General features: G+C 41.9%; 5 protein-coding genes across 9 annotated transcripts in view; 2 read left to right on the top strand and 3 right to left on the bottom strand.

The window, feature by feature from the left end:
• The window catches only part of nptnb (neuroplastin b), a 32,402-nt gene extending 31,734 nt beyond the window's left edge, over window positions 1–668 (bottom strand). The window contains exon 1 of the mRNA XM_088295677.1: window positions 4–668. Within this exon, the coding sequence (XP_088151803.1) occupies window positions 4–79 (76 nt within the window). The 5' untranslated portion in view covers window positions 80–668. The remainder of the gene's footprint in view (window positions 1–3) is intronic.
• LOC148336984 (calcium homeostasis modulator protein 6) lies at window positions 310–17,578 on the top strand. 4 transcript variants are annotated; one of them, XM_088295680.1, is made up of 3 exons: window positions 310–429; window positions 2,379–2,854; window positions 3,557–4,063. In XM_088295680.1, the coding sequence occupies exons 2-3, from the start codon at window positions 2,390–2,392 to the stop codon at window positions 3,671–3,673; spliced, it is 582 nt and encodes a 193-aa protein (XP_088151806.1). In that variant the 5' UTR covers window positions 310–429; window positions 2,379–2,389; the 3' UTR covers window positions 3,674–4,063. The 4 variants fall into 4 exon arrangements, 3 of the variants coding, with proteins under 3 accessions (XP_088151806.1, XP_088151805.1, XP_088151804.1); XM_088295679.1 differs by having other exon boundaries at window positions 3,498–4,063; XM_088295678.1 differs by having other exon boundaries at window positions 314–2,854; window positions 3,498–4,063.
• Window positions 4,990–16,388, bottom strand: LOC148336985 (UDP-glucuronosyltransferase 2A3-like). The gene is given in 2 exon segments (XM_088295761.1): window positions 4,990–7,302; window positions 16,295–16,388. A coding segment is annotated over 1 exon segment (1,578 nt). The 5' UTR covers window positions 7,296–7,302; window positions 16,295–16,388; the 3' UTR covers window positions 4,990–5,717.
• On the bottom strand, window positions 9,854–16,386 carry ugt5c1 (UDP glucuronosyltransferase 5 family, polypeptide C1). Its single transcript, XM_088295760.1, has 2 exons — window positions 16,295–16,386; window positions 9,854–14,057 (listed from the first exon to the last, which is right to left on the bottom strand). The coding sequence occupies exon 2, from the start codon at window positions 14,055–14,057 to the stop codon at window positions 12,474–12,476; it is 1,584 nt and encodes a 527-aa protein (XP_088151886.1). The 5' UTR covers window positions 16,295–16,386; the 3' UTR covers window positions 9,854–12,473.
• A 56-nt stretch (window positions 17,579–17,634) lies between the features above and the next one.
• Window positions 17,635–26,235, top strand: chrna5 (cholinergic receptor, nicotinic, alpha 5). 2 transcript variants are annotated; one of them, XM_088297203.1, is made up of 8 exons: window positions 17,635–17,725; window positions 17,803–17,939; window positions 19,624–19,775; window positions 19,862–19,906; window positions 21,106–21,215; window positions 21,407–21,584; window positions 21,992–22,675; window positions 25,892–26,235. In XM_088297203.1, exons 2-8 carry the CDS (start codon window positions 17,849–17,851, stop codon window positions 26,048–26,050), a joined length of 1,419 nt encoding a protein of 472 aa, XP_088153329.1. In that variant the 5' UTR covers window positions 17,635–17,725; window positions 17,803–17,848; the 3' UTR covers window positions 26,051–26,235. The 2 variants fall into 2 exon arrangements, with proteins under 2 accessions (XP_088153329.1, XP_088153330.1); XM_088297204.1 differs by having other exon boundaries at window positions 17,696–17,725; window positions 21,992–22,684.
• Window positions 26,236–26,432: the final 197 nt, after the last annotated feature.

Raw genomic sequence — 26,432 nt, 5'->3', positions numbered from 1 at the left:
TACCGTTTTGAGCCGTGACGAAGGGCGGCATCAAGTTGCCCAGAAGGACCAGGAGCAGCATCACTGCACCAGGACGCATCCCGTCGTGGTCTCGCCCGGACAAAAAAAAAATGCAAAGGGAGGGTGAGGGGAAGGGTAGGGGAGTGTGAAATGAATGATCTTGTGTCGATCACAAGCTCGACTAATGTTAATAATTACGATGGCGGCGGTGGAGGTGAAGAGACGCGCGCAGCATGGCAGCAGATTCCTCGATTTGGCGTTGAAGGAGGGGGGGGGGCAAAACCGATGGGTGGTTCGGTTGGAGGGAGGGAAAAAAGGGGGGCGCGATGGATGGTGTGGAAGCGGCCGACGGCTCTCAGGGATGCCGATGTGCGGCCATCGGCGGCGGAAAAGCCTCGTCGGATTGCAGAGGAGGATGAATCCAGGGAGGTAGGAAGGGAGGGGGTGTCAGAGAGATTGTCCACGGCGTAGTTGGGAAGATTCAAAGATGCGCAAGCTGATGCGCATTGGCTCTCTTCTCTCCTTGAGGGGCTTTTTAAAAGGGCGCGTAATTACGCACGGATAGCGACGATTCCAACCTCAGTTTGTTGATCATATGACGCAGCGTGAAAGGTGCACATCTTCTCTTCCTCCTCTTTCCTTATTTCATCATGTTGTATTTTGGAGGAAGTGCGCGCTGGCGACCACGTGATTTCCTCTACTTATGGCCCCACTCTCTCTCGTGCAATATTAATGCTGCAATTCGGTCGACAGATATGAAGATGGCCTTCAACAAGACGCCCGCGTCCTTCCTTAATAATACTAATTATATTAGATGGAAAGGCGAGATGTTTTTTTTATCTATATTATTTGTTTAATGTCACCGCTAATCGAATGTCTGCGCGTGCAAGCATATCCCCTTGAAAAGTTCAACATGGCCTCCTGGTTAATCCCCTCCCGTTGCCCTTGTTTTTTTAAACTACGCCGCTGCAAGGGCGACCTCAAGTGGACAGTTAAGCGAAGTGTCCACAGAAACGACCTGGCTTACTTCTGACGGAAATAATGCGATTTCAGATTGTCCCTGAAGGCAGCGCCAGATAGATAGATAGATAGACAGACAGACCTGGGGTACCAGTAGCAAACGCACACAAGCATGGGCAAACTCCACACAGGTTCGAATTCCAAATCTCAGAACTGTGAGGCAGATATGCTCACCACTCAGTCTCTGTGCTGCCAACAATGCTTTGCTGTGTTTATAATAAATACAATCAAAAATCGGTACACGAAGGCTCATGTTCACAAACAAATCATTACACGGACAAATATGTCCTCATTTCAGAACATGCTTCAGTTGATGAACAGTCACAGTATACATGCAGACTGGTTTCTCTTAAAAGCAAAACATATACTGGTAAATTGTTGTTATGAATGTATTACCGTTGGGAAATAGAAGGGAATAATAGCCAAACATAAGTATGGTATTTTTGTATCTGATTTCATACATAGTTTGGTTTGGTGTAATCTGCAATTTGAATGATTTTTAAAAGTGAATAGTCAGTAAAGGCAGCTGAGTGCTTGTTTTAAACAGGTAAAGACGTCAAATTATGGAAGAGGTAGGAATGGTATTGTGAGTGAAAAAGCCTGCTTGTGATTAATAGTGCTAGTGAGACTATATTGTGCAAAAAGACCAATTGCATTGTTTATTTTTTTTATTCTTTGTATATAATCAAATGTGTTTTCATTTATTTCTAAACAGTACAGTGGTACCTTAATTTAAGAGTGCCCCCAATTTATCCGTTTTTATACTCAACCTCTAGTGGTGAACGAATACAATGCAACGAGCTAAATTGGAAGTGCATGTATGTCGAAGCACGTGCAGGACGGTGCCTCAGGCCACCCTTCACATGCAAAATCGTCACAAATGACTTCTAGCCTCAAGGCACGATGTTAGTGCAGAGCTTTTGTTAGACATTCTTTCGTAATTGATTGAATTTTGGGATTTGTAAAAATGTATTGCTCGAAATAAAATTAGTTTGTGAAATGATGTTGAACGGTTCTGAAGCAAAAAATAAATAATTCTCAAGGCAGCTGTGAGTCAACTGCACCCTCCATGCCTTAAAGAGACTTATTGGCGCTCGACTCTAACATGCGATCCCCCGTTATCTTTTCAGCCCCCCCTCCAGTTTGTTTAAAAAGTAACCCCACCTGAAACCAATGGGACGCGGAGATGTCAGCGCCTCCTTTGTTCGAAACCAATGAGAGTGGAAGTGCGGCATGTTGCCCGAGGGGGAGAACTTAGGGCTGCCTGCGTTAATCACGCATCACTTAGCCGTTGCCAATGTGTTCACAACACGAGACCCTCTTTGGGGCTTTTCACGGCGACTCTCTTCATTTCTTAGGCCCATCTAGTATGGAAAGTCAACAACAATGGCTTACCAGACTCAAAGATGAACTTAGCAACAGTCCGCTGGTCTCCAACGTGGCATTCGGCTTCATCCTCATGGGACTGGAGAAGCTGGTGGAGCTGGAGTTCGAGTGTCCGTGCAACCCGACGTGGAACGGCGTCTTTTCGTCCGCCTTCTTCATCATCCCGGCCGTCATGGCCTTCACCTTGATGCTCATCATCCAGGGGTGCCGCTGCGACGCCTGGTGTCGCCGGAGCGTGTCGCTCTCCAGCGTGGTGCCCGCCGTCGTCTGGCTCATTTTGCTCTTTCTGGACGGCCAGTACTTCGCCTGCGCTATGACAGACTGGGAGGGTAGATTTGTGCTGGTGGACAGGGCGGCCCCGCAGAAATGGTGCGAGCCAATAAGTGACGGAGGTGTCCCCCAGCAAGAGCTCATGCTGCGTTCGCAGCAGCTCTTTGTATTCTCTCAGGTGAGTGCATGTCCTCAATTCTTTTCTCTGGATGATGTTAGCTAGACACTCTTTCTGGCGACATTTACAGAGACCGGCAAGTCTTTGGACTCGTCCTACGGTTATTTTGCACACTCTGTTCTACGTAACAGTCAACTGTTGCACATTTGTAATCATCAGGCGTCTTATGGTTAGAGGAACTTTATAAGTTATTCAGAAGCCCCGGTATACTGCATTCCGTACGTTTGCTCCGTACAATCTCTCATGTCAGGAATTAACACTTTGACTTTTTGACAGTAATATTGAACATATCATCCCAACACTGTGACACGTTAATGCAAATTTCTCCAGGCTGCTTCATGTGATCAGACGATAATGTTTTTGACTTGGTGAAGCAGCATGTGGTTTACCTGATGTTATTTTGCATATTGTGTTCTAAGTCAACCATTTGCCCCTAAACCGCTAACCCGGTATATGTTTCGTAGAAGTCACTGTCCAAGATCAGTAGACCTTGCATTCTGCAATCCGTGCACGTTTACTATAAACAATCCCTCTTCTTTTTTCAAAGGAATTAACTCTTGATGATTGCCAGTGTTGATTGCGGTCATTTAGAAAATATCACAAGAATGAGACTTACAAACAACAATGTTGGCTTGTGTCGCAGGTTCTCGGCATCGTCTTGCTCATTGTCATCTGTGTTGGTCTTGTCGTGTACGTGATCAGACAAAGTTGCCAACAGGAAGTGGAGGAGCTGCAGGATGCCGACGTCGCCGAGCTCACCGTCCTCAGGATGAGCTCTGTGCGGACCAGGACGTCTTGAGGCGCTTTGGAAAAAACTGACCACACTGGTCTGTTAAGATTCAGAGACTGTATGACTGTAACCAAGTTTTATTTCCTCGGCTCAAGACCCACATTTGGAATTTGGTCCCCCTCCAGGAATTCAACCGTACTAGAATACGGTTGCTGCATTCAGCCGCTCGAGACATTTGAACAAGGATGTCTGGTTTCCCTTGCGAGGGAACTCCGGTGTGGTGCGGTCCACTTGACCTCAAATGTGAACGCTACACAGACCAAAGACACCGACCAGTGTTGAAACAACTCTGATGATTTAATTAGTAGTAAACTATTTAGCTGAAAGTATCAGTAAATTTGTCAAAATTATTCCTCATCATTCTGTTTTTCTTAAGTCCTGAACCTGATTTTTTATAACTGTAACTGTAAGCTGCAACAGAGAGATGTATATTCTTTTACAGCATTTCAATGCTTTTTTATTGTTGTTTTGTAAAAAAATAAATTATTTTTCTAACATAGACCTATCATTTCTTTTTTGGGGGAGGGAGTCAATTTTGTAAATATGAGATACACATGAAAAAATGGGAAGATGAGATCAGGCAGTCGTCATGGTGTGTTTGTTGTATGTTGTTTTTGGTTTAGCATTCAGTTTGTTTTGCCTTTGTCAGTTTGTCTTGTTAGGTTATAGTATCCACCTGTGCTCGTCATCCCAGTCCCTCGTGGTAGCCAATCAGCTCCCTCAGCCACTTGTGTCTCATCCAGGTGTTAGTCATTGTCTCGTCAGTTTGTTTGTATTTGAGGCCCTGCTTTTGTTGAGCCTTGGTCGCCTCATTGTCCTCTGTCCTTAGTCCGCGCCACGTCTTGTTGCCTTTGTTTGTCTGCAGTCCAAATCCGTGTTCTTTTTTTGGGTTTTGGTATTGTGGTCCTTGTTGTTTTTTTTTTTTTTACTTATGTTAATTTAGCATTTTTCATAAGCCCAGTACCTTATTTGCTTTCTTTCTTTTTTTCTTTTGGAAATTAGTTAATTATTTTTTTGCACAATGCGCACACACATAACTCTCTCTCTCTCTCTCCCTCTCTCTCTCTCTTTCTCTCCCTATATATATATATATATATATATATATATATATATATATATGTATATATATATATATATATATATATATATATATATATATATACACATATATATATACATATATATATACATATACACATATATATATATAAATATATATATACACACACACACACACTCACATATATATATATATATATATGTATATAGCCATGCAAAAACAATGGCACAATAAAGAAAATAAAATGGACAGACTATATTAATGACCTGATATTTATTTTTTTTATTCAGCACATTGGAGTGAGGCAGTGTTGCAATGCATTTGAACTACACTATTTGACATACTATCAAATACTGTATGTGAAGAAAATCTTAATCAAAATATACGTTAAATATGTGCATGCCAATATTCACAATTAAAAAATGTGAATCAGTCGGACATTGACAAAAGCATCCACAGCCCCACCAACCCTCCACCCCCAAAATAAGCACACACACAATGTTGACCGTTTGGCCTCGGCACAGGTCTTGACTGATCAACACTCTCGTTAATCCGTTCAGCCAATTTCTTTATAATTTGGAATTTATGTGGATTGTTTCTTGTGTCGTACACACAAATCTGGCATATGAATAGATGGTCAAACATTAACTAAGCTTTATGTCGGTTTTGCATTTAACTGAACAGAATCAAGTCACAGATTATAAGGAGACTGATTTGGGACCCTTAAGAAATGATGTGAACTCAGTGAATTTAGGTACAGTCTAGACAAGGAATGCAAATGTGAAAAGACGTTTTTGCTAAAAGTGATGACGTGGCTTGTTTCACTTTTGCTACAGCAACTACGGTCTTATTGCTTACGTTCTATGTGGAAATCATAAGTACTGTATGACTTACGATCATGAAGTTAGATGGATTACACAGAATGTACAAAAACAATTCCCACAAGATTTAGGATCAGGTCAAATGTGCGGTTCATTGGTAGTCATGACATGTCAATTAACTTTTAGATAACTTTACTCGTGTTTACGTTTTCTTTTCGGGCATAGTTTGGAGCAAAGACAGCATAAAAAGATGCTGAGAGCACCTAGAATGAGCAGCACTAGCGCAGATAAGAAGAGGATTACGTCCACACTGTTGTAGACATACCAGGGCATCTTGTAGGACTCGGTCCTCAGGTGAGCTGCGCCCTTGTGCCTCATGACAAACTCAATCCAGAAGAGGGCGTTGTCGAGCGGCGGGATGGGCTGATCTCTGTGCAACCTGGACAGCCTCTGCATGTTATTTTTATAGGACAGATCAGACAGGACTTCCTGGATGCCCTGGAAGAATACATCATCATCCATGGTGAATATATCCAGGATTTTCCCGGCTCCTCTAATTTTTATCCTGAGCAGATTATCTCGTTGATCGAAAATGAGCGGGAGCCCCAGGATTGGAACTCCGTGGTAAATTGCTTCCTGGACGCCGTTTGTCCCACCGTGAGCCACGAAGAGTTTAACCTTGGGATGTCCGAGAAGGTCGTTCTGTGGCATCCAGTCCACCAGGAGAGTGTTGTTGCCCAAAGTGGAAGGTTTTACACCTTTATACCTCCAGATTACCTTCTGGGGGAGTTTGGCGAAAGCAGCTGCAATTTCGTCGGCTAAATCGCTAGGAAGTACTCCGATGAGCGTCCCCAGCGACATGATGATGACTCCGTGTTCTCCAGAACTCTGAACGAACTCCTCCAGATGGTCGGGCAGAGGCTTGGCAGGTTTGCACTGGAAGCCTCCCATGTAGATGACGTTGGGCATGGTGGGGCGAGGAAACTCAAAAACAAAGTCCACTCTCATGAGCCACAGGTCTGCCGCTTGGTACAGTGAGTGGTAGTTATCATCAGGGCTTAAATACTTTTGAATCAAGCTTTCATAATGTGCTTTTATATATTTTGATATTTGATAGTCCCCAAAGATGGACACCAAATTGTTCACAACTCTTTCGAAAAAGCTCATCTCATCCGAAAATTCTGTTCCTGTCATGGGCACATAAGACAGTGGGGATGGCGCAATCGTTAAATGGCCCTCGCCATGGCTGGTCCATCTCACGTTAAAAACAAGAGGTAGTTTCAGGTAGTGTGCGAGAAAAATCCCGGCTGTCACTGCTGGGTCTGTCAGAACAAGGTCGTAATTGGTACTTTGTAGAGACTCCACCAAGGTTTTATTCTAAAAAATCCACTCCAGCAATTTGGCGGACTTTTTGTGCAACACGGAGGATGTTTCAGCTAGCTCCATTTCCAGTTTGAAACGGCTCCAAACGGACTTTCCTTGCCGCTGGATGTGCAGCAAGCGCTCCACAAACGACACAATGGAGTCTTCGCCGAAGCCTGACTCCACGTCAATCGTGATGGAGGTGTAGAGCGGGGACCTTTCCTTGATGTACCAGCTGTCTACTGTTCGCATCACATCAACCCGGTGGCCTCTCGAGTGCAGTCCCTCGATAATGACTTTCATGTTCACCCAGTGGCTCCCATCCAGCGGAAAAACAAGCACCTTGCCGCCATATGCTGGAGTCGCACACAGAGTGCAAAGCAAGAGGCAGGCACAGGACCAAAGCATCTTCACTCTACAATCAGGAAGACAGAAACTTTTCCTTAAGACCCCTTCATTTAAACGTTTTCATTCCTTTCGGGAGGTATTATTCGACTATTACAAGCTTTCAAATATCAGAAAATGTCTTTTTTCTTTTTGCTACCAAAAATATTTAAAAAAATGGATTTAGCTTAATGATGAGGAACATTGCCTTTCCATAGGCTTAGCTCTGCTAATTATTAAACGATTTTGAGATTCATCGCAATAGTTCTGCCTATCACTACAAAAGATGTCGCTGGCACAGATACTGTCGATTAATTGATTAAGAGGCATTTTCTACACCAAGGAATCATTGATCAAAACACAGAAGAAAGTACATGCTAAAAAACACCAAAAGTCAAATCTTTATCAAATTTAAATGTTTCACACGAAATCATTTGGACCATAATGTATGCCTGAATGCATCATGACCATTGGAGAACGTGATATAGACGCACGTCCAAACTGCATGTGCATCAATTCAAGATATGACTACAAAATGTTATTATTACCTCATTTGACATCGAGTGTGGTCAGTCCATCAAGAGATTCCCTTCTACTAAAGAGAACACGAGTTAGTCCGAGCAGTTCCTGCTCAGGTAGGACTTTGACATTGTAATTTCATGCTCTTAAACACTCGGGCGCCGATAAGGATAGTTCAAAGGGGACAAGTTGCTTGTGAAGTTGAGCTAATGGATATTCTATATCAGTGCTTCGTTATGTCATTAGGAAGGCAGGCAGATTTGGATGTGACGTGAGGTTGTAAAACGAGGTCCCTACCCAATTTGAAAGATTGTCTTAAGTGGCAAACTGGCGCATACCAATTTTTATCATCTGAAACCTATTTGTGTCCACCTCACTTCTTTTCGCCATGTATCTGTGTGAACGCAAATGTCATGCAATTTCCCAAGGGTACAACTGATGGATGTCTGATAGTTGTCTGATTTTTGTCATTTATAAATTCTGCTGATACATTCGTCTCTTTTGTGGCCTATTAAAATTTATATATATATATATATATATATATATATATATATATATATATATATATATATATATATATATATTAGTGCTGTCAAGTGATTATTTTTTTAACTAATTAATCACAAAAAATTCCATGATTAATCACGATTAATCACGTTTTTCAACTACTATTTTTTGCAAAGCTTGTAACACCAAATTCAAAGACTATTCTAATAGCTTTCATTACAGTCATTTTTCTTCGAAATATTTCTCAAAACTGCCAGCAAGCGCCACACTCCAGCAGTGTTGGTTTGCAAGGCCCAGTGGTAACTTGAACAGTGTTTTGTTCTGAGACTTGCTAAAGATGTACAGCTAATATGGCACAATATTTATATATAATAATATAATATATATAAAATATGCAAATTATTTTTGAAGTAAATCAAACTGAGTTTATTGAGTTAAAATATTTAACTGAGTTAAAAAGATTTGGGATTAACGCTTTAATTTTGACAGCCCTAATATATATAATATATATATATATATATATATATAATATATATATATATATATATATATATATATATATATATATATATATATATATATATTAAATCCAATACCGCGGTTGTGTCACAGTGGATGGGAATCACTGAGTTAAATTGTGCATGCATCATATGTACCCTGCAATTGTCCGGCAACCAGTCAACTCCTCACCAAAAGTGAGCTGGGATAGTCTCGGCTAACCTGTGACCTTGATGAGGACACGTGTTTGAAAATGGATGACTATATTAAACCAGAAGATGGCATTGTCCAGCAATGTGATGGGTGCTCCGTTTAGCCTGTTGAAACACAGCTGTATGTTTTCTTCCTTGAATGGCTCTCAGCAGGACTTCCTTTGTTCCCTTCTACTTCGAGACACATCCAATAGCTTTCGCTAAACCCTTTTTTCTGTGAGAGGTTGCTGACGTGATTGTTCACAATGGAAATGCCAACACCGGATGTTTTGCCTCACATTGTACCGATTCTCTTTCAAGCTTGCACTGCAGTTTATGTAATCGAAACCCTCAAACCTAAATCCAACCCTTCTCCCATTAAGTACAGCGTCCCCTTACAAATTCTATCCATGCTGCTTAGCCAACAAAAGCAGAGGCAACTCTTAGGAACAGCTAAAAAATCCCAATGTAAACAAGAGTTCTGGAATGTTAAATTGAATGGAACTGAAAACTAATCCGTTTGAGGAGCAACAACAGCTTCACTCCACACTTGGTTGAGCATACCAACAAAGTGTTTTTGTCTCAAATTCTCCAATGTGCAATCTTTGTCTATTTGAGGGTTTCATAACCTGATTGGAGGCATACTAGGATGTTGGCGGGTCTTCCTCCCACTTCCAAGGTTCTGGGTTCTTCTACGGCAATGATGTCAAACATACGGCCTGCGGGCTGGATTAGGCCCGCAAACAGGTTTAATCCGGCCCGCAAGAAAATTTGGTAAAGTTTAAAAAATAAGTACAGCCACCCCAAATTTGCCAGATGTTAGTTGTACACCAACAAGATAGATCTGTAAAATTCATTCACTGCACATTTACCATAACTTTGAATCTTTTAATATCAATAGTCAAATTCAATGCAGCGGTCAATCTGTGAGCCTTTCATTCAAATTATTATTCTTGATATTTACAAGCAATGCTCAGATGAATAGAATAAATTGAACAAGGAATTGGCCTGGATGTCACACACAACCTGAAGTCACGGTTTGATTGAAAAAGCAAAAAACAGTTCTACATAGATCAAACGTAAGTGGTTAAATGTGTTACATTCAACCACTGGTAATACTAGGACAGCATGCAAATAGCGATTATCTGCGTAATATTGACACCATTTTTATTATATATATATATCGTGATTTTACAGGTATGGCCCACTTGATAATAAATTTTCCTCCATGTGGCCCCTGAGCTAAAATGAGTTTGACACCCCTGTTCTACAGTCTTCCCACGGTAACGTTTGCATGTTTTCTCCGCGCTCGCCAGAGATGTGCCTCATTGCTCTGGCTTCCTCCCACATCCCAAAAACATGCATGTTAACATGCATTTTTGGTTTATTTAATACTAAATCAGTGGTGTCGGGCAGACAATTTGATAGCAAGCGGGCTTGACCAGAATCATAATTAATTAATATAACCTTTCCTTTTGCTTTAGATAGATGCTTTATATCTTGATACAGTAATGCAAACCAAGTACGGTTCATTACTACCACTGTCCTTTTGCGAAGCATTTTAGAACTACTTCACATTTCTTTCAACAAATTATCATCAACATAGCGTACAGTACATGTGCAATACAATTGATCGCAGTGATTTTCGATTAAAGTATACAACTTTTATATTACAGTTACAGCAGTGGTGTCACTTGGTTTTATGGACAAATTGGGCTTAGCCTTCAGGAGATGTACAACATGTGCATTCATCCAACACACGAGCTCATTTCAAAAGATGCTAATGAAGACTGATAAAACTGTGTTTATCCATCAGAGTAGATTTGAAATGTTATTTCAGTCTGGTTTTAATGCAGTACACAAACACAGGAAACATCTTTGTAGCATTAATTAAATAATTAAAAAAAAAAAAACACGTACATGTTATTACAGTGTGCGCTAAAAAAGGATCACCGTGATGTCACAAAGAAAGCCAAGCCCATCAAATTAAATTAACACAAGCATTAAAGACAATAATTGACATTATAGTTGTTAACGTAGCCAAAATCAAATTAACAGCTATAATCAAATTGGTGGGCAGTAATGAAAACTTAATGTGTTGTAAAACCACAAACCTTCACATCTTTTCTACCTTTCCTGCTTTTAAACCCTGTTGGCTAAAATAGTGCACAATAGTGCAGTGAGGGCACATATTTATATATAACACTGACTAAAAAGCCACCGACTTGTCATAAGAAGTGAGGCCATTGTCGGCCATCTTATGTTGCCATACATAAGGCCATGAGTAAATGGACTTGAGCAACGTTCAAATGGGCTCTTTGATATCCATGTATGGCCAATGCCAACTCTGAACAGAGGTAACTGCAGTCATAGTAAGGAGGCTGCTATTTAAGGGAGGTGTTCATTTGCGTTTAGTAAAGAAGACACCTGGCGACAAATTTCATCTAATATTCGAGGGACAGCTATTTGCAGGAATATGGTATTGTCCAGGTGTTAAGGACCATGTCCCAAAATGAAGAGCAAAAACCCACAAGAAACTCACACCGTTTGAAATCTTAATTGAGACACAAACTATAATCGCAAACGATCTTAAAATAATTTCTAACGCAAATCAAAATAAATGCCCATTCATGAATGATTTGATTTAGAAAGAATACCGCAAAAGTGTGAGAATGTTTGTGTGCACGAGGCAGTTAATATTTTATAGCAATTCATGTTATCTGTAGTTGGGCTCTTCCTGCACTGTTACAGTACAACTTGCTATTAACATCAAATCACATGTTAATTTCCACCAATGCCAAGAGCGGTCCATACCTTTCTCTGCATCACCTTAAACAAGTCTTGGCAAGATGGCCCATTTTTCACTCACCTACTGTGGCATGACACGACTTTAACATAGCTAAATGTCTGAACTACAACCAGTCGGGGTTTATGTGCGCATTCTTGCTCTGGTCCGCTACAGCCTGTGCAAGTGGAGACTCAATCGGCACGGTATTTTTGATTTTGTGGTGGTGCTCACATAAGCTAACATTTGACGTCAATAAATCCAAACTATAGAGCAGAACGCTTTTCTACTTTTGCAGGTTGAAGTGGACAAGAGTAGTCATGTGCATTGGCATTTTGGTGGAGATGGGTCGCCGTTTTAGACACCAGAACTGACAAAGAGAGCAATATTAACTCGTTTGTGCTAATATGAAGCTCATCATCCGTTTAAGAAGTCAGCTCACTGTCAACCCCACAAAGCTAGCGCTAACGGTTCGATCATGCTTCTATTCGCTATCACCTTGGCCAAGCATCAGATGGTGGCCAGCACTAGCGAACATAGTCCTAAGATGATACGAGTGGGGCATTTTCGGATGGCATTTCGTAACGTTAAAGAAAGCACGACAAGGTGAAATATTGCAAGGACGTGGGTTTTTTTTTTATAGTGAATCACTTATGGGCAATTCACTGTACATACATGTAATTATAAAACTATGTGATTTAGCTACTCGCGTTTCATTTTCCTCTTGCATAAAGCAGAGCACAAACATCTTATTGCAATAAAAAACGTTAATAGCAGAGCCAGCACAGCTCCAGACAGGACCAGATAGACGTCCACATTATAGTAGGCGTACCAGGGCAGCTTGTAGGACTCGGTCCTCAGATGAGCTGCACCCTTGTGTCGTATGACAAAATCAATCCAGAAGAGGGCGTTGTCCAGCGGTGAGATGGGCTGATCTTTGTGCAGCCTGGAGAGCCTCTGCATGTTGTCCCTGTAGGATGGATTCGTGAGAACTTCCTGTATGGCCTTCGGGAAGTTGTCGTCTTTATCCAAAGAGGCTAACGTGACCACCACAGCCGCTCCTCTCTCTGTGAGACGTACAAGGTTGTCATGCTGGTCGAAAAACAAGGGGATTCCCACAACTGGAACTCCATGGTAAATGGCTTCTTGGACGCCGTTTGTCCCGCCGTGTGCCACAAAGAGTTTCATCTTGGAATGTCCAAGGAGGTCGTTCTGAGGCATCCAGTCCACCAGGAGAGTGTTGTTGCCTAGAGTGGAAGGTTTAGTGCCTTTATACCTCCAGATGACTTTCTGGGGGAGATTGGCGAAAGTCGCCGCAATATTGTCAGCCAAGTCCGCGGCAAGTTCACTCACAAATGTCCCCAGAGACATGAGGATGACTCCGTGTTCTCCAGAACTTTGGACGAACTCCTCCAGGTGGTCGGGGAGAGGCTTGGCAGGTTTGCACTGGAAGCCTCCCATGTAGATGACGTTGGGCATGGTGGGGCGAGGAAACTCAAAGACAAAGTCCACTCTCATGAGCCACAGGTCAGCAGAAATAAGCAAATGCTGCATGTCTAAACCAGGTCCGAGATATGTGTCACATATTTTCTGGTATGTGTTCTTGATGACCAGGTGATGTTGTGTATAGCCGATTAGAAACACAAAGACGTTTTTGACTCTTTGGAGAAATGTCATCTTGTCGGTATTACCAGTTCCCGTGACGGGAATGTAAGATAGAGGCGACGGGGCAATGGCGAGGTGGCCTTCGGTGGCAATGATCCAGCGGACGTTGTACACCAGTGGGAGGTTCAAATATTTGGCCACAATGGCGCCTCCGCCCCAGCAGGGGTCAGTGAGCAACAAGTCGAACTTGCTGTCATTCAGTTTCTTTACCAATTCTTGGTCTTCAAGAACTGCTGTCGTGAACTCGCTCACCGTCTTGTGAGCTTCCAAAAAAAACCCGAACATTCCCACACTCATATGGAGAAATGTCATGAGGGGCATCGAGCCCCTTTCATACTCAATGATTTCATACACCAAGCCAGTGATGAAGCTTTGGTCCAAGCTCCTTTTCACTGGAACGCTGATGGTGTGGTAGTAGGTGGCGGCCTCCTTTATGTACCACGTCTTGCTGGGCCGTACGATGGTCAGGTTGTGCCCTTGCAAGTGCAACTCTTGCATAAGGATTTCCATGTTCACCCAGTGGCTGCCCTCAATTGGAAAGACCAGGATGTTGCCCCCCTGACAGGCTCGAGGAAACAAGATGAAGAGCAGCAAAAAGCTGCAGCAACACGTCGGCCTCATCTGGAATCAAACAGCAAAGCAACCCAAGATTCAAGCAAATCCAACTCTCGCCATTGTCAAGTGTCAATTTGGCAATCAATCAGTTGAGACTGCTTGCAACTCCCACTTCAGAGTTGACATGTCAGTCATTACACATGACACTTGTACAGTGGTTAGCATCGCATGTCTTTTCACACAGATATTGGACAGCTACACGTCAGTCATTACATTACATTTTCATGTGAGTTCATTATCGGCAGGTCACTCCCACTTCATGAAAACATTTTTCTACATTTATTTATTTTTTATTCTAAGCTAATTGTGATCCCTCATAAGGAAATGCTGCTCACACTCTGCTTTAAATGTTGTTGCACACCACACGTAGTGCTAGTACACACACCAACAGGCATGCAAGGATGGATTCAGAGCGAAAGAAGTGCTGATTGGCCTAAAATTCATGTCATGGTTTAAAATTGAGTCACTCATGGTGTACTCATTTGGCTGACTCGTGTGCAAGCAACGTGGGTTCAGTTTCCCCAGATGGAATTTGGCTCTATATGTGCCATGGAACTGACTGATGACCTGTTAAGGGGGTTAGCCACCTTTTGCCCAAAGTCACCTGGGATAGGCTTCAGCACCTCAACAGCCCTGGACAAGGTCATCTGTGTTGAAAATGGATGGATAGGATAAACATTGATGGTTTATATCATGATATAAACGAAGGATGCACCAAAAACGTGGCCACAAAAAACTTAAGACCCAAAAGTGCATTGTTGCTTTTGATACCAAAGATTTTTGTCACCAAAACAACACGGCCGAAACAAGATGAGCCGTGTGAAAGGGACGAAGGTGGTGCCTTGACATGGGTGGAAATGACCTTGAGCCAAGATTCCCCCTGCCACACCACCAGCCATTGCCCTGGGTGGGGAAGGCCATGAAAGTATGCACATTGCTCTGAAGGAGCAAGAAAGCTTGCATTTATACTACGTTCACACTGCTGGGTATGATGTCCAATTGAGATATTTTTGCTGATAAATAATGTATTTCACTGCACAAAAACACTGTGTAGAATCATCAATGGATTTTTATTTTATTTAGGTGGCCAAATGCATTTGAGAAAATAGTAGCCTAATTACCACAAGATGGAGAAACTGGTGGTTGCTAAGGTGTGTTTTGCTTGACTTTACATACCAAACAGGCCTGGGTTGGAGTTGATTAAAAAATAGTAAAAATCTGAGTTGTATTGTTCACATTGATTGACATGAAAACAACAGATAAATAACAAAAAAAAACTGACTGGAACTGACCTACGGCATGAACATAGCCTGAGACAAATATGGCGAAGTGCATAAAATCATTGAATCGAGGATTTACTTGGTTTGCTTATTGAGCCCTGACTGTGAAATGCAAGTTTTAACTTTTTTTTTTTTTTTTAAACTTAGCGTCAAATATCTTTTGCTTGTTTGGAAACCGCATTTAATATCAATGATTTGAACTGATTTCATGTATTTGTATTCCAAGCGAATTTCATGAACCAGAATTTTTAAAAAAATGGCATTATGTCGCAAACTGCAGGGAACGCAATTTTTCTTTTCTTTTTTTTTTTACTTTTTTTAACCTTGTCACCTCATGTGCTCCATAGTTTCCATATTTTCAATCGCAAAACATTAATTTTGGCACATGGCTAATATAAACACAAATGTATTGGAAGTATTGCTGAATGCTTTATATGATCCCTTAGTTTAGCTAAATATATTAACAAAAATCAGTTAAAATCATCATTAACCCACAAAAAGCAAAGATATAAACGTAACAGGACGCTGGCGTCTATACAAATCGTCAAATACATGTTCCGCTACAACAACAACGATATCAACACATCTGTATTTTTCTGTAAAATAAAAAAAATAAACAAATCGACAAGACTACCAGTAATCCAAACTACACATAACACAGTGGACTTTTTATTGGGTCGCAGATTGACAAGAATCAAATGCAAATTACACACAATGTATTATAACTTTATGACAGTACATGCCATACTGAAGGCATTTGTTGTGACCAGCAGTTAATTTTTATTTCTTTCTGATTTATCGACGCGTTGTAAAAGAACGTCTGAGTCTCTTTTGAGAGAAGTGTACGTGATAAAACTGCTACTTCGAAATTTTCCGCGCCCACTGCAGACTAAAACTAACCCAAATGCCAAATGGCACTGGATACACGTCACGTGTTTGTGTTTGTAAATATTGCATACTTACGTTGCAGTTGACAGCTGCGTCGTTTTTTATCTTTCACTCGACTCGATTTGTTGTTTTGGGTCCTCTTTAATCTCGCTGGGAGGCGTGAGGCGTTCATGGGCAGTCTGGCTGCATGGGAGAGAACGGTTTTCGCCCCACTGCGTGGGCGAACATCGGAGGAGGGGAGAGGTCAGTGAAACGCGTGTATGTGCATACGGTGTTAATCATTTACACGGCCTCTATGCGATAACTACGATAAGTATATCATTCTATTGCCGCCTCCCTCCCCATCCATTTGCGTTTCTATAACAATTACTCTTTAGTCCCACTTTCGCTATGTTTTCCAATGGACTTTAAACTCAGCTATTGTACTGCAAAAATGTCTCCCCTCCTTCATCAATATATTATTTTGAACTTGGGCTCTTTTCCATCGAGGATGATGTTTAGTGTTCATTATTCTGAAATGTACCTGCACCACTCCAGTTTTACAGGAAACATACACTGTTTGTGTAATAAGGGCTGAGGCGACTTGCTGAGTCGCTTCCAGGTCGGGGTTATTCCGGGTAATAGACGAGCCTCGTTTGTTATTACCTCGAAAGATAAAGTAGGCCCAATTAATGACTATAAATCTGTTGATGTACTTTGTCTCATACAAAAGTTCACATCTTATCTCAAATCTTCTAACATAAAGCACTTGCATAAATTCAGAATTTACTCTGCACAGAATATAAAATGTCCATATTTGCTTCAAATACATACAAATTTGTAACTTTACAAAAGGTTTGAAAAACCATTGCAAAATTACATCCAAATTATTTACATATCTTGAGTAATGAAGAAATTAAAAGTTTTTTTTAATGTCAGGAATTGACACTGTTAAATTAGAGAGTTGAGTAGGATTTGGTGTTGACACCATGATGACACTGATTATTGGCAATATTATTTGACAATTTTTCAGTAAAACCTTCCACATTTCAAGATATTTGTTGTGCATTTTAAGCAATAGTTTGGCATTTGGAGCCATTTCAAGATATATTTAATGCAGCACAACGCATACATAATCCAAGCAAAGTACTTTAGTTCAGACTAATGTATGTGTGAATGCTCTTTATCCTTTACACCATTATTGATTTATTTGTGTAAATATGGCCACTGCCAAGGTGTTTTCTATATGGGGTGGTTGGGGCGTTGATTTCTAATTGGCCTTGTTGGGTTGTCTTGTTGCAGGGAGAAATACATTTAGGATTCGGCTGAAGATGAAGTGACCTCAAGGACTGCAAGGAAGATGAGGGGGCTGGGAATGTGTGTGCATGCGTACGTGTGTGTCTATGTGTCTATGTGGGGGGAGGGGGGGTTAAGGGGGTGGTGCTTCCTCGATGCAAGCGGGGAGGCAGGAAGAGGAGAGAGGCTGTGAGCATCGCTTCTCTCTTCACTGACACCACTCAGAGACAGGTATGCGTTCATGAAGCTGTTATGTTTTGTTTTGTTGCTTTTATTTCAAATGATGCTAATGTTGCCCCTTTATGCAGCTTCCGTCTTCCGCGCCAACAATGCCTGAGCGCCGTCTCTGAGACGATGCTGAGAGCGGGGGCGGCGGCCGCCTCCTCGTTTGCTCTGCTGCTGCTGCTGCCGCTGCTGCACTGTTGCCACCTGTGCCACTCGCTGCGTAAGTTGCCTGCCGACGCTGCTAACGTCTCAATAAATAGACTCTCCGGCGACATGGCTAAACAGCATTAGGGTACAGAAAGAAACCACTCAGTGATGTTGCAGTGAGCCCAGACGGGATTATCAAACAATGACGAGTAATTGACGTCCTCCATTTAAAATGTTTATTATTACCTATATTCATCGTAAATATACTGTATGAAACTATGATCCCAAAACCCATAAATGGCTTTCAGATTATTTGACTTTTTAAAATAAATGTACATGCACATGCAGCGAAGACTCTCCATAACTTCAACTAACAACCCGGGCTTAACTTTGCTTCCCCTGACATACAAAGATCTCGCCTCTCAATTGGGATGTGTCACTTTGGAATGTAGGGCAGCTGAGTGCGCAGAGAAAAAAAAACAAGATTTAAAGCTCAATCTTTGTGTGTGTAACACTGAGCTGCCGTGGATAAAATCATGAGATTCAATGAAAATATGATAAATACTTCATGAAATTCTTTTAAAACTCTTTAAAATCCACTGTTAAAAATGTGTTTTACAGATTCCGTGTCTGTTCCACAAGTGTTGTACTTGAAAGTCATTTGTATTGGGACCATTTTCCAGACTCCAAAAAAAAGGAGGCATCTATTTGGGGTGCAGTGTTTATTGATTCAAGTCAATGAAGCTCCTGGCAATAAATTGGAGCATGGCGTCTACTTCAACTATTTCTTCTCTTACTCTTGTACTATTTTTACAATTGTTTTCTCACAGCTTGCCTGCCTTACATACAATACACTCGCTTGCTTCACTCGCAAATAAACCATTTGATTGGCTGAGCGCAAGGGATGAGTTTCATTGCATGCGATTGGTCCATGTAAGTGTTATCAGTGTCATGAATTCAGATCAATGTTTTTATAATAAAGCGGATAGTAGCAATGTGTCGCCTTTAATTGGATTGCAGAGAGCGCACCATCTCCTTGCCTGTAAGCCAATATCGATTTGAGAGTCTCAGCCATGGGGGAACGACACTAATAGGAGGGGAGCTTGAAAAGATGATGAATGGGTGGATAACAGTCTCATTAATTAGGGGATTGCTTGTCTGCATCGACACCGGACACTGCCAATGGCAGATCCGTTGCCTATAAATTGAGTGTGGATGTCAAAACCCGTTCCAAGTCACATCATTTCTCCATCTTGTCATTTTGCTAAATGTAAAGGGAAGTCAACCCCCAAAAATCTTTGCAATAATATGTTCTATGTGCTTTCACTAGTCGAAACATGGCATTTAGATTACCATTGTGTTTGGGGAATATGAGTTCGGCAGCAAAATCCATCCGTTTTTAGCCATCACAGGGGCAGCCATTTTGTCACTTTCTGTCGGCTGAAAATGGCATCACAATCACTCCGGCCTCAGGTAACGACCAATCCCAGCTCCTCTGTTTTCTGATGCTGAGCCATGATTGGTTGTTACCTGAGCCCTGAGCAACTGTGATGTCATTTTCAGTCGACAGCAAGTGCCAAAATGGCCGCCCCCTGAGATGGATAAAAACATGCTTAACTCATGTTCCTCACAAACATAAGAATCATTTTTCGACTTGTGGGAATGCATAGAACAGATTCTCGTTCAGAAATATTTTGTGTTGACTTATCCTTTCATGAAAAAAAATCCACCATTTTTAATGCTGTTATCTCTCTCAGGTGTTCCTAAACTTTCATCCTATGCAAAAGCCGAAGACAAGCTGTTCAAATACCTCTTTGGGAATTACCAGAAATGGGTCCGTCCTGTGGAATATCTGAACCAGACCATCTGCGTCAAGTTTGGATTGGCCATCTCGCAGCTAGTTGATGTGGTGCGGATTCAACATGCATTTGTTTTAAATGGTCTCTTCAATCAGTGATCTTAAAATGGAGCTTTTGCTGTGTTTTTACCATCCAGGATGAGAAGAACCAGCTGATGACCACCAATGTGTGGATTAAACAGGCAAGTGGAACAACATGAAAGGTGACGAGACATCCTCTTTCCCCCTGCGCATATATTGCATCTCACAAAGAATTTCTGTTGGGGCTTTTAAAATCGCCAGGATTTTACTGCCGCAGCCATCATGCTTTCTTCGATTGCATTGTGAGACTCTTTATAAGGGTCAGTCTACATGTCGGTCATTCCACAGAATACCAGTTATTGGCTGCTAGGTCACTCTCAGTTCGAATGAAACCGAATGATAAAACGAATTGAAAATGCTCCACGTAAGCAGCTCAATTGGAATAAAAAGATTGAATGTGAATGGAATCTCATTGGGATTCACAGGGGTGGTATATTCCTTTTCTCAATCTGAAAAGACGTCATCTATATGTTTCAATCGGAATATCCAGGCTGCATGCGGTATTGTACTTCAGTGCGACTGTTTTTTTTTTCTTCTTCATGGTGCATTTTTTGCCCTGTGCGACTGAGTGATTTATAGTCTGAAAAATCTGGAAAAAAATATGTATGTACCCCACAATCTACCCATCACCAAGTAAACAATAGCTGCCCATGACATACATTTAAGGCCCACCACACATCCCTCTTCATGACCGGTTGCATCTCCCTGACAGTTCCCATCCGGATGAGTCCTCTTGGCGCTTTTCCAGCTTCTGCCCGCACAAGCCTCCTCCTGATTCCCGACTCCACTGTTGTCAGCTTCCTTCATGCTTGTCACGCATCAAAAGAACAGTCGCCACAGATGTGAACATGGATAATTATATCTGTGCTTACCAGTATAACATGGATTTACTCGTCTTGTGCTGGGTCATTGGCTCAACATCAAATGCCTGATTTTGGCATACACTAGAATGTTTATGTATAATCATGTTTTCAACTAGCATGGCACTTTCACAGGGACTGCCAGGCCAATTGTGAGTCTAACTTTGGTTACCATGGCAACCGAAGACAGAACCTGTCCAGACAATAAAATAAATTTAATTAGTTAACATAAATACTTCTGGGCTCACAATCTGTTGTTAGTTTTCATACTTGATGGGTGGGCAACCACTCATTCTACGAATGGAATTAAAAAGTCAACTTTTCATATTATGTCGCCGTTACTGTCAATATTTAATCTAAAATTGTATCAACCACGGATTGATGCTTTCAAGTTGCTTTACCACCCAAATGCCACAAAATGTCTGTTGTCTGTCTTGCAGGAGTGGACTGACATGAAGCTAAGATGGGACCCAGATGACTACTTGGGCATCACCACGATACGAGTGCCCTCCGACAGGCTCTGGCTTCCGGACGTCGTGCTGTATGATAAGTATGCTACCCTAACACTCTGGAAAGAACTCATAGAACATTCAACAGTTTGTTAGTTTACAGCCTTATTCAATGGATTAAATTAACGTTTTCACTCAAAATTCTGCATTCAACACCTCATAATGACATGACTTTGTTTTCTTTATTTGTTATATTACATTGTCTGTATGCAATCTGCGCTTTCTACCACAGTTCAGACGGTCGTTTTGAGGGCACAGTCACCAAGGCGGTGGTCAAATACGACGGGACCATATTGTGGACGCCGCCTGCCAACTACAAGTCTGCCTGCACCATCGATGTCACCTTCTTCCCATTTGACCTGCAGAACTGCTCCATGAAATTTGGCTCGTGGACTTACGACGGCTCACAGGTGATTACAGTAGGATGGTCCCTGCCTAAAATAGTAAATAGTAAAAAAACGTAAATAAGTCGTTTGTGAATTAACTTGAGTTTTTCAGCTTCCACTAACAAAAAAATAGCTCCTCGCCGACATACGAAAGAGAAAGCTCTTTTTCTCTTATTTAAGATGCATCAATTCAACATACTTACTTGGCGTCAATTACTTTGTTCTTAACAGCCTGAGCTTTGGCTCCATCTTGTGGTAAATGTTGGTATTACAGAAAAAGCACAAAAATGAATTGTGAACAAAAAGTTTCAAGATGGGTTCCGTAGAAGAAATGAATGTGAATTTGTAAATGATAAACTGCGGTACACTGCATGTCAAAATGGAGGCGTTGACGTCAATTGTGTGACGTCAGGGGAATCTTTCTTCGGCAGGTCGACGTCATACTGGAGGACTTCCACGTGGACAGGCAGGACTATTTTGACAATGGCGAGTGGGAGATTGTGAAGGCCACAGGCAGCCGCGGTCTGAGGCTGGACGGCGGCGTCTCATATCCCACCATCACCTACTTCTTCATCATCCGCCGACTGCCGCTCTTCTACACCCTCTTCCTCATCATCCCCTGCATCGGACTGTCCTTCCTCACCATCCTCGTCTTCTATCTGCCTTCCAACTGCGGCGAAAAGATCTCCCTCTGCACCTCAGTGCTGGTGTCACTCACTGTCTTCCTGCTGGTCATCGAGGAGATCATCCCCTCCTCGTCCAAGGCCATCCCTCTCATCGGCGAGTATCTGGTCTTCACCATGATCTTCGTCACGCTCTCCATCGTCATCACCGTCTTCGCCATTAACGTCCACCACCGCTCGTCCTCGACGCATCACGGCATGGCGCCGTGGGTGCGCAGGATCTTCCTGCATCGGCTGCCCAAGCTTCTGTGCATGCGCGGCCACGTGGACCGCTACGGCACAGCGGGAGCGTCACACACGGGACGCGTGCTGGGACTGGGAATGATGAAGGACTGTACGACTGAGCACGGCCTCTCACACACCAGACACAACATCCAAGCTGCGCTGGATTCCATCCGCTACATAACCATGCATGTGGTGAAAGAAAATGAGGTCAGAGAGGTGAGTCTGTTATTTGGTTTGTATCCGTTTTAAAGCACAGTATTTTTAAAACTTAACACACATGATGGAAAAAAATGGCTGTGTTCTTGTGCGATGCACCGTAAAACATCCGCTATTCACAGCAGGCAGAACTCAAGCCATGCCGCCAAAATGAAATAATTTAAATACTTGATGTCCACCATAAAAATCTTTACAGTGATTTACTTTTGGGGAAGAAAAAACACGACAGTTCCAGTTGTAGCAGAATAAAAACACAAGTGGCGAAAATGCTGTAACATCTGCACACAACCCGAGCTAAATATAGCTCCCTTTTGATATACAAAGATTTTAGTATCGTAGTCAAAAAAAAAAAAATCCCCAAACAGGGTTTAGGAACGATGTTGCATTCTGGAGCGTGTTAGCAACCGGTCGCAAATGAAAACGAAGGCTTTGCACGAGCTTTCTTTTTTCGCATTGTGAAAGACACAATAAATTACAAGATATGGAAAGCAATTTACAGTAAAACCACAAAGCAGATACTTGGCAAAAATAAACATTACCTAATAAATGGCTAGCATTCGGACTAAATTTCTGCTAAAACTGAGTTGAGCATCGATCTGGATTTACTGCCTCAGTTTATCAACGGACGGGTGCAAGGCCTTCACATGAGCTGGTGAGCAAAGCCACAAACGAAGATACGTATAGTGAAACTTTGTAGCATGTTGGTTTGTTTTTCAACCGTCTGTCCAAGTCATGATCAGAGATATTATTCGTATAATTCATCTAGAATAAATAATTGTGATCTAACATAACGACAACTGGTTGCATGTAATTCTCCACCTGAAAGTTGTGATCATATAAATAGGACTTTAAAGAATGCATAATTTCTTATGTTTGTTGATTAATAGATTGATTGATTAATACTGTGCATGTTGTTTTCTTTCTCTGATTATTGTTTCATCTCATTTGTAAACCATATAACTAACTTGTAATATATTTTCATTTATTGATTTTTTTTTTAACGTCTTGCACTCTCAGCATATAAAATGAGACTACTCGGAGGCCTTGGGTTAGCAACAACGGCCAAGTGCATTGTGTACGTGTACGTGATTGTACATTGGTCAGTGGACCGTCGTTTAATGTGAAAGCAGCAGTCCGCATCCATGCAACAAAGACGGTGACACGTGCCAGCTTCATGGAAAATGTCAACCGGCATTAAGAAGATCCATGCAAAGGTCAAATACATACAATAATATTTTTCTGTTGCTCCGTAGTGTCATTAATGCTGGGAGCAAGATGTCTGACTCAAGAAGTCGAGCATGCCGATACAAGCCCACAGCTACTCTCGAGGTTTTGGATGCACTGCTCTCTGTTCTGAATAAACACAGCAGTTTGTGAACAGTGGACGCCGACTGCCATTTGTATGCAGACCCCGTCCAGCCGCCCTTGATGCTAAAACTCCTTCAATAATGCCTGCATGGTGGAGATCAACACATGTTTCTCCTTCTGTGAAAGAATGAAAATTAAAAGCACAGTCAGTGAAGGCACACACTTGGCAGCCGCATAAATCATCCTCTTGGTACGCATTACGCACAGGGAGAGTAACTGCCTCAAATATGCATGCTGTTTTTGCTAGCTACATTGAGAGGCCAGCTTCGTCAACAGTGAAGAAGGGGTCCTATACCCAGTGGTGCTGTTGACAAAACCAGACATGGGGGCGATCAAGCATAGCGAGGCAGCAAGATGTCCTTATCAGGCCAAATAAGGACAACACTAGTATGAATTTTAAATTGAGAAGCGTTATGATCAACGCCAGCTTCCCACAAGTCGGAGCTTCGCCTAATGGATTAAACCAATCCATCTGCTGGGGAAAATGCTGCTTATAAATAAAATGACCTCCAAACTACCCCCCAAAAAAAGGAGAATCCAGGAGGTATGGGATGGAGACTTCAACGTTATAGAGAGCAAACTAAATGCACAACGCCACTAAAAGACATAACAGACCAAACGGAACAGGATTTTATTCTTTGCAAACAATGTGTCCCCACAGCTATGGCTGTTTGACCCCCATGCTCGAATGAGAACAGAAGGACAAAAGACTGTGGTGGTGCCTGTTTCATGGGCCTGAGAATGATTGCATAACCAGGATTGGGACATCTCCAGTGCTTCCACTTCAGCTGTGTGGGAAATGTTCCACAGCCGCCATTGTATCTTGGCTTAGTCCTTCATCTTTCTTTATATATGTGTTTAAATATTAATATATATATATATGTAGAGAGAGAAAGAGATGTGTGTTGTGCATTTGTGTGTAATACACAGCATACAGAGACAAACAAGGAATGTCTGTCATTTTTTCCATTGTCAAGTTTCTTTTTTTCCTTTCCAATCACATGCGTCAATTTTACCTGCCAAAATGTTAAACAGAGGAAACACGGACAAAGGCGCATCTGAGTTGTCAACTAAAGATTGGTAGCATCATAAATGTCCAATGCTTCCATAGTGCAATGTGACGTGACAACATAAAAGATCAGCATGTTGCAAACAAAGGTTTTGGGACGGAACACACCACACCAAATCATAATTTTTCAGACATAAGAAGCAAAATAATTGAATACCTTTATTATTTAATCTCAGCAAGACACCTCTAGACACCTCCAGATTCGCGCAATTGTGCAGATTTTTATTTCTCAAGGCATAATTCTTTAGCAATATAACGAAAATGTCACCCATCAAGCGGAAGCAAATAAATGCTAAACAATAGAGGGCTAAGTATTAACCCCTGCGGGACTCCGCATGTGACATTACAAAATCACTGAGTCCATAGTGTGATGGACTTCGGGTGTCGACCACACCCACATAAGGATTTGCGAGTGTAAATATTGAACAGGTTTAAACTTTACAATTGTCATCATGACCATTTTCCAAGCAAATAAGCACACCGGAAATCACTCTTCCACGCCACAGGATAATTGGTCAGAATAGTCTATTAGAGACATGAGAATTGATCCTTTGGAGCCTGAAAATCATCAGATCTAAGAGTGAAATGAGTGAATGCTACTAAAAAGAACACTGTCACGGTTTGTTTGAACACTCAGACCTCTGGACTATTAAGTTTAACTGTCTCCAATAAACCTACCGTGCGTGTAGAATGTGGGAGTGCCTGGGGAAGATGCACACAAGCACCAGAACAAAACAGTAAACTGTCTTTTATGTGTTTTTGGGGTGTAGGTGGTACAGGACTGGAAATTTGTTGCCCAGGTTCTGGATCGAATGTTTCTCTGGGCGTTCCTGCTGGTGTCCGTCGTGGGCTCCGCTCTCCTCTTCATCCCAGTTATCTACAAATGGGCCAGCATTATCGTTCCCAAACATATTGGAGGTGCCCTCTGAAGGTTTGATGTCATGGAGGTGAGGCTCATGAGTGGCTGAGGTCCAGATTTGATGACTCTTTGTAGCCTGCTTCACATCTGCAGATAAACTGTATATTTGATATGTGTAAAACAACATGCTGTAGAAATTAAATGAAATAATGACATTTCCCAAAATAAAAGTGAATACAGGTCATTACAAAATTCCTTGTACACTTTCTCATAAAAGGAGACATTTTCTGCATTATTTTCCACACTGGCAAATGTTTCCCAGGTGTCTGGGGTGTGAGTTCAACAATGAATCAACAATTAGCTTGAGCTTTGTGATGAAAGAGCTCCGCAGGCTGTCGTCATCTTGCCGCCGAATGTGTGCTCTTCGGCCTTGCTTCTCCTTGGGGAAGGGA

The sequence above is a fragment of the Idiotropiscis lumnitzeri genome, chromosome 5 (assembly GCF_059441095.1).
Source record: "Idiotropiscis lumnitzeri isolate Australia: NSW breed Sydney's pygmy pipehorse chromosome 5, RoL_Ilum_1.0, whole genome shotgun sequence".
NCBI lineage: Eukaryota > Metazoa > Chordata > Actinopteri > Syngnathiformes > Syngnathidae > Idiotropiscis > Idiotropiscis lumnitzeri.
Note: the sequence above shows the minus strand (reverse complement) of the source record. Positions and strands in the feature narration are given on the sequence as shown.

Bases quoted from the DNA above. Each gene is read 5' to 3' on its own strand.
- LOC148336984 (XM_088295678.1), top strand. From the start codon at position 2,318: ATGTGTTCACAACACGAGACCCTCTTTGGGGCTTTTCACGGCGACTCT. The intron at 2,855-3,497 runs GTGAGTGCATGT...CTTGTGTCGCAG, and splicing joins AGCTCTTTGTATTCTCTCAG to GTTCTCGGCATCGTCTTGCT.
- ugt5c1 (XM_088295760.1), bottom strand. From the start codon at position 14,057: ATGAGGCCGACGTGTTGCTGCAGCTTTTTGCTGCTCTTCATCTTGTTT.
- chrna5 (XM_088297204.1), top strand. From the start codon at position 17,849: ATGCTGAGAGCGGGGGCGGCGGCCGCCTCCTCGTTTGCTCTGCTGCTG. The intron at 21,216-21,406 runs GTATGCTACCCT...TTTCTACCACAG, and splicing joins GACGTCGTGCTGTATGATAA to TTCAGACGGTCGTTTTGAGG. The intron at 22,685-25,891 runs GTGAGTCTGTTA...TTTGGGGTGTAG, and splicing joins AAGAAAATGAGGTCAGAGAG to GTGGTACAGGACTGGAAATT.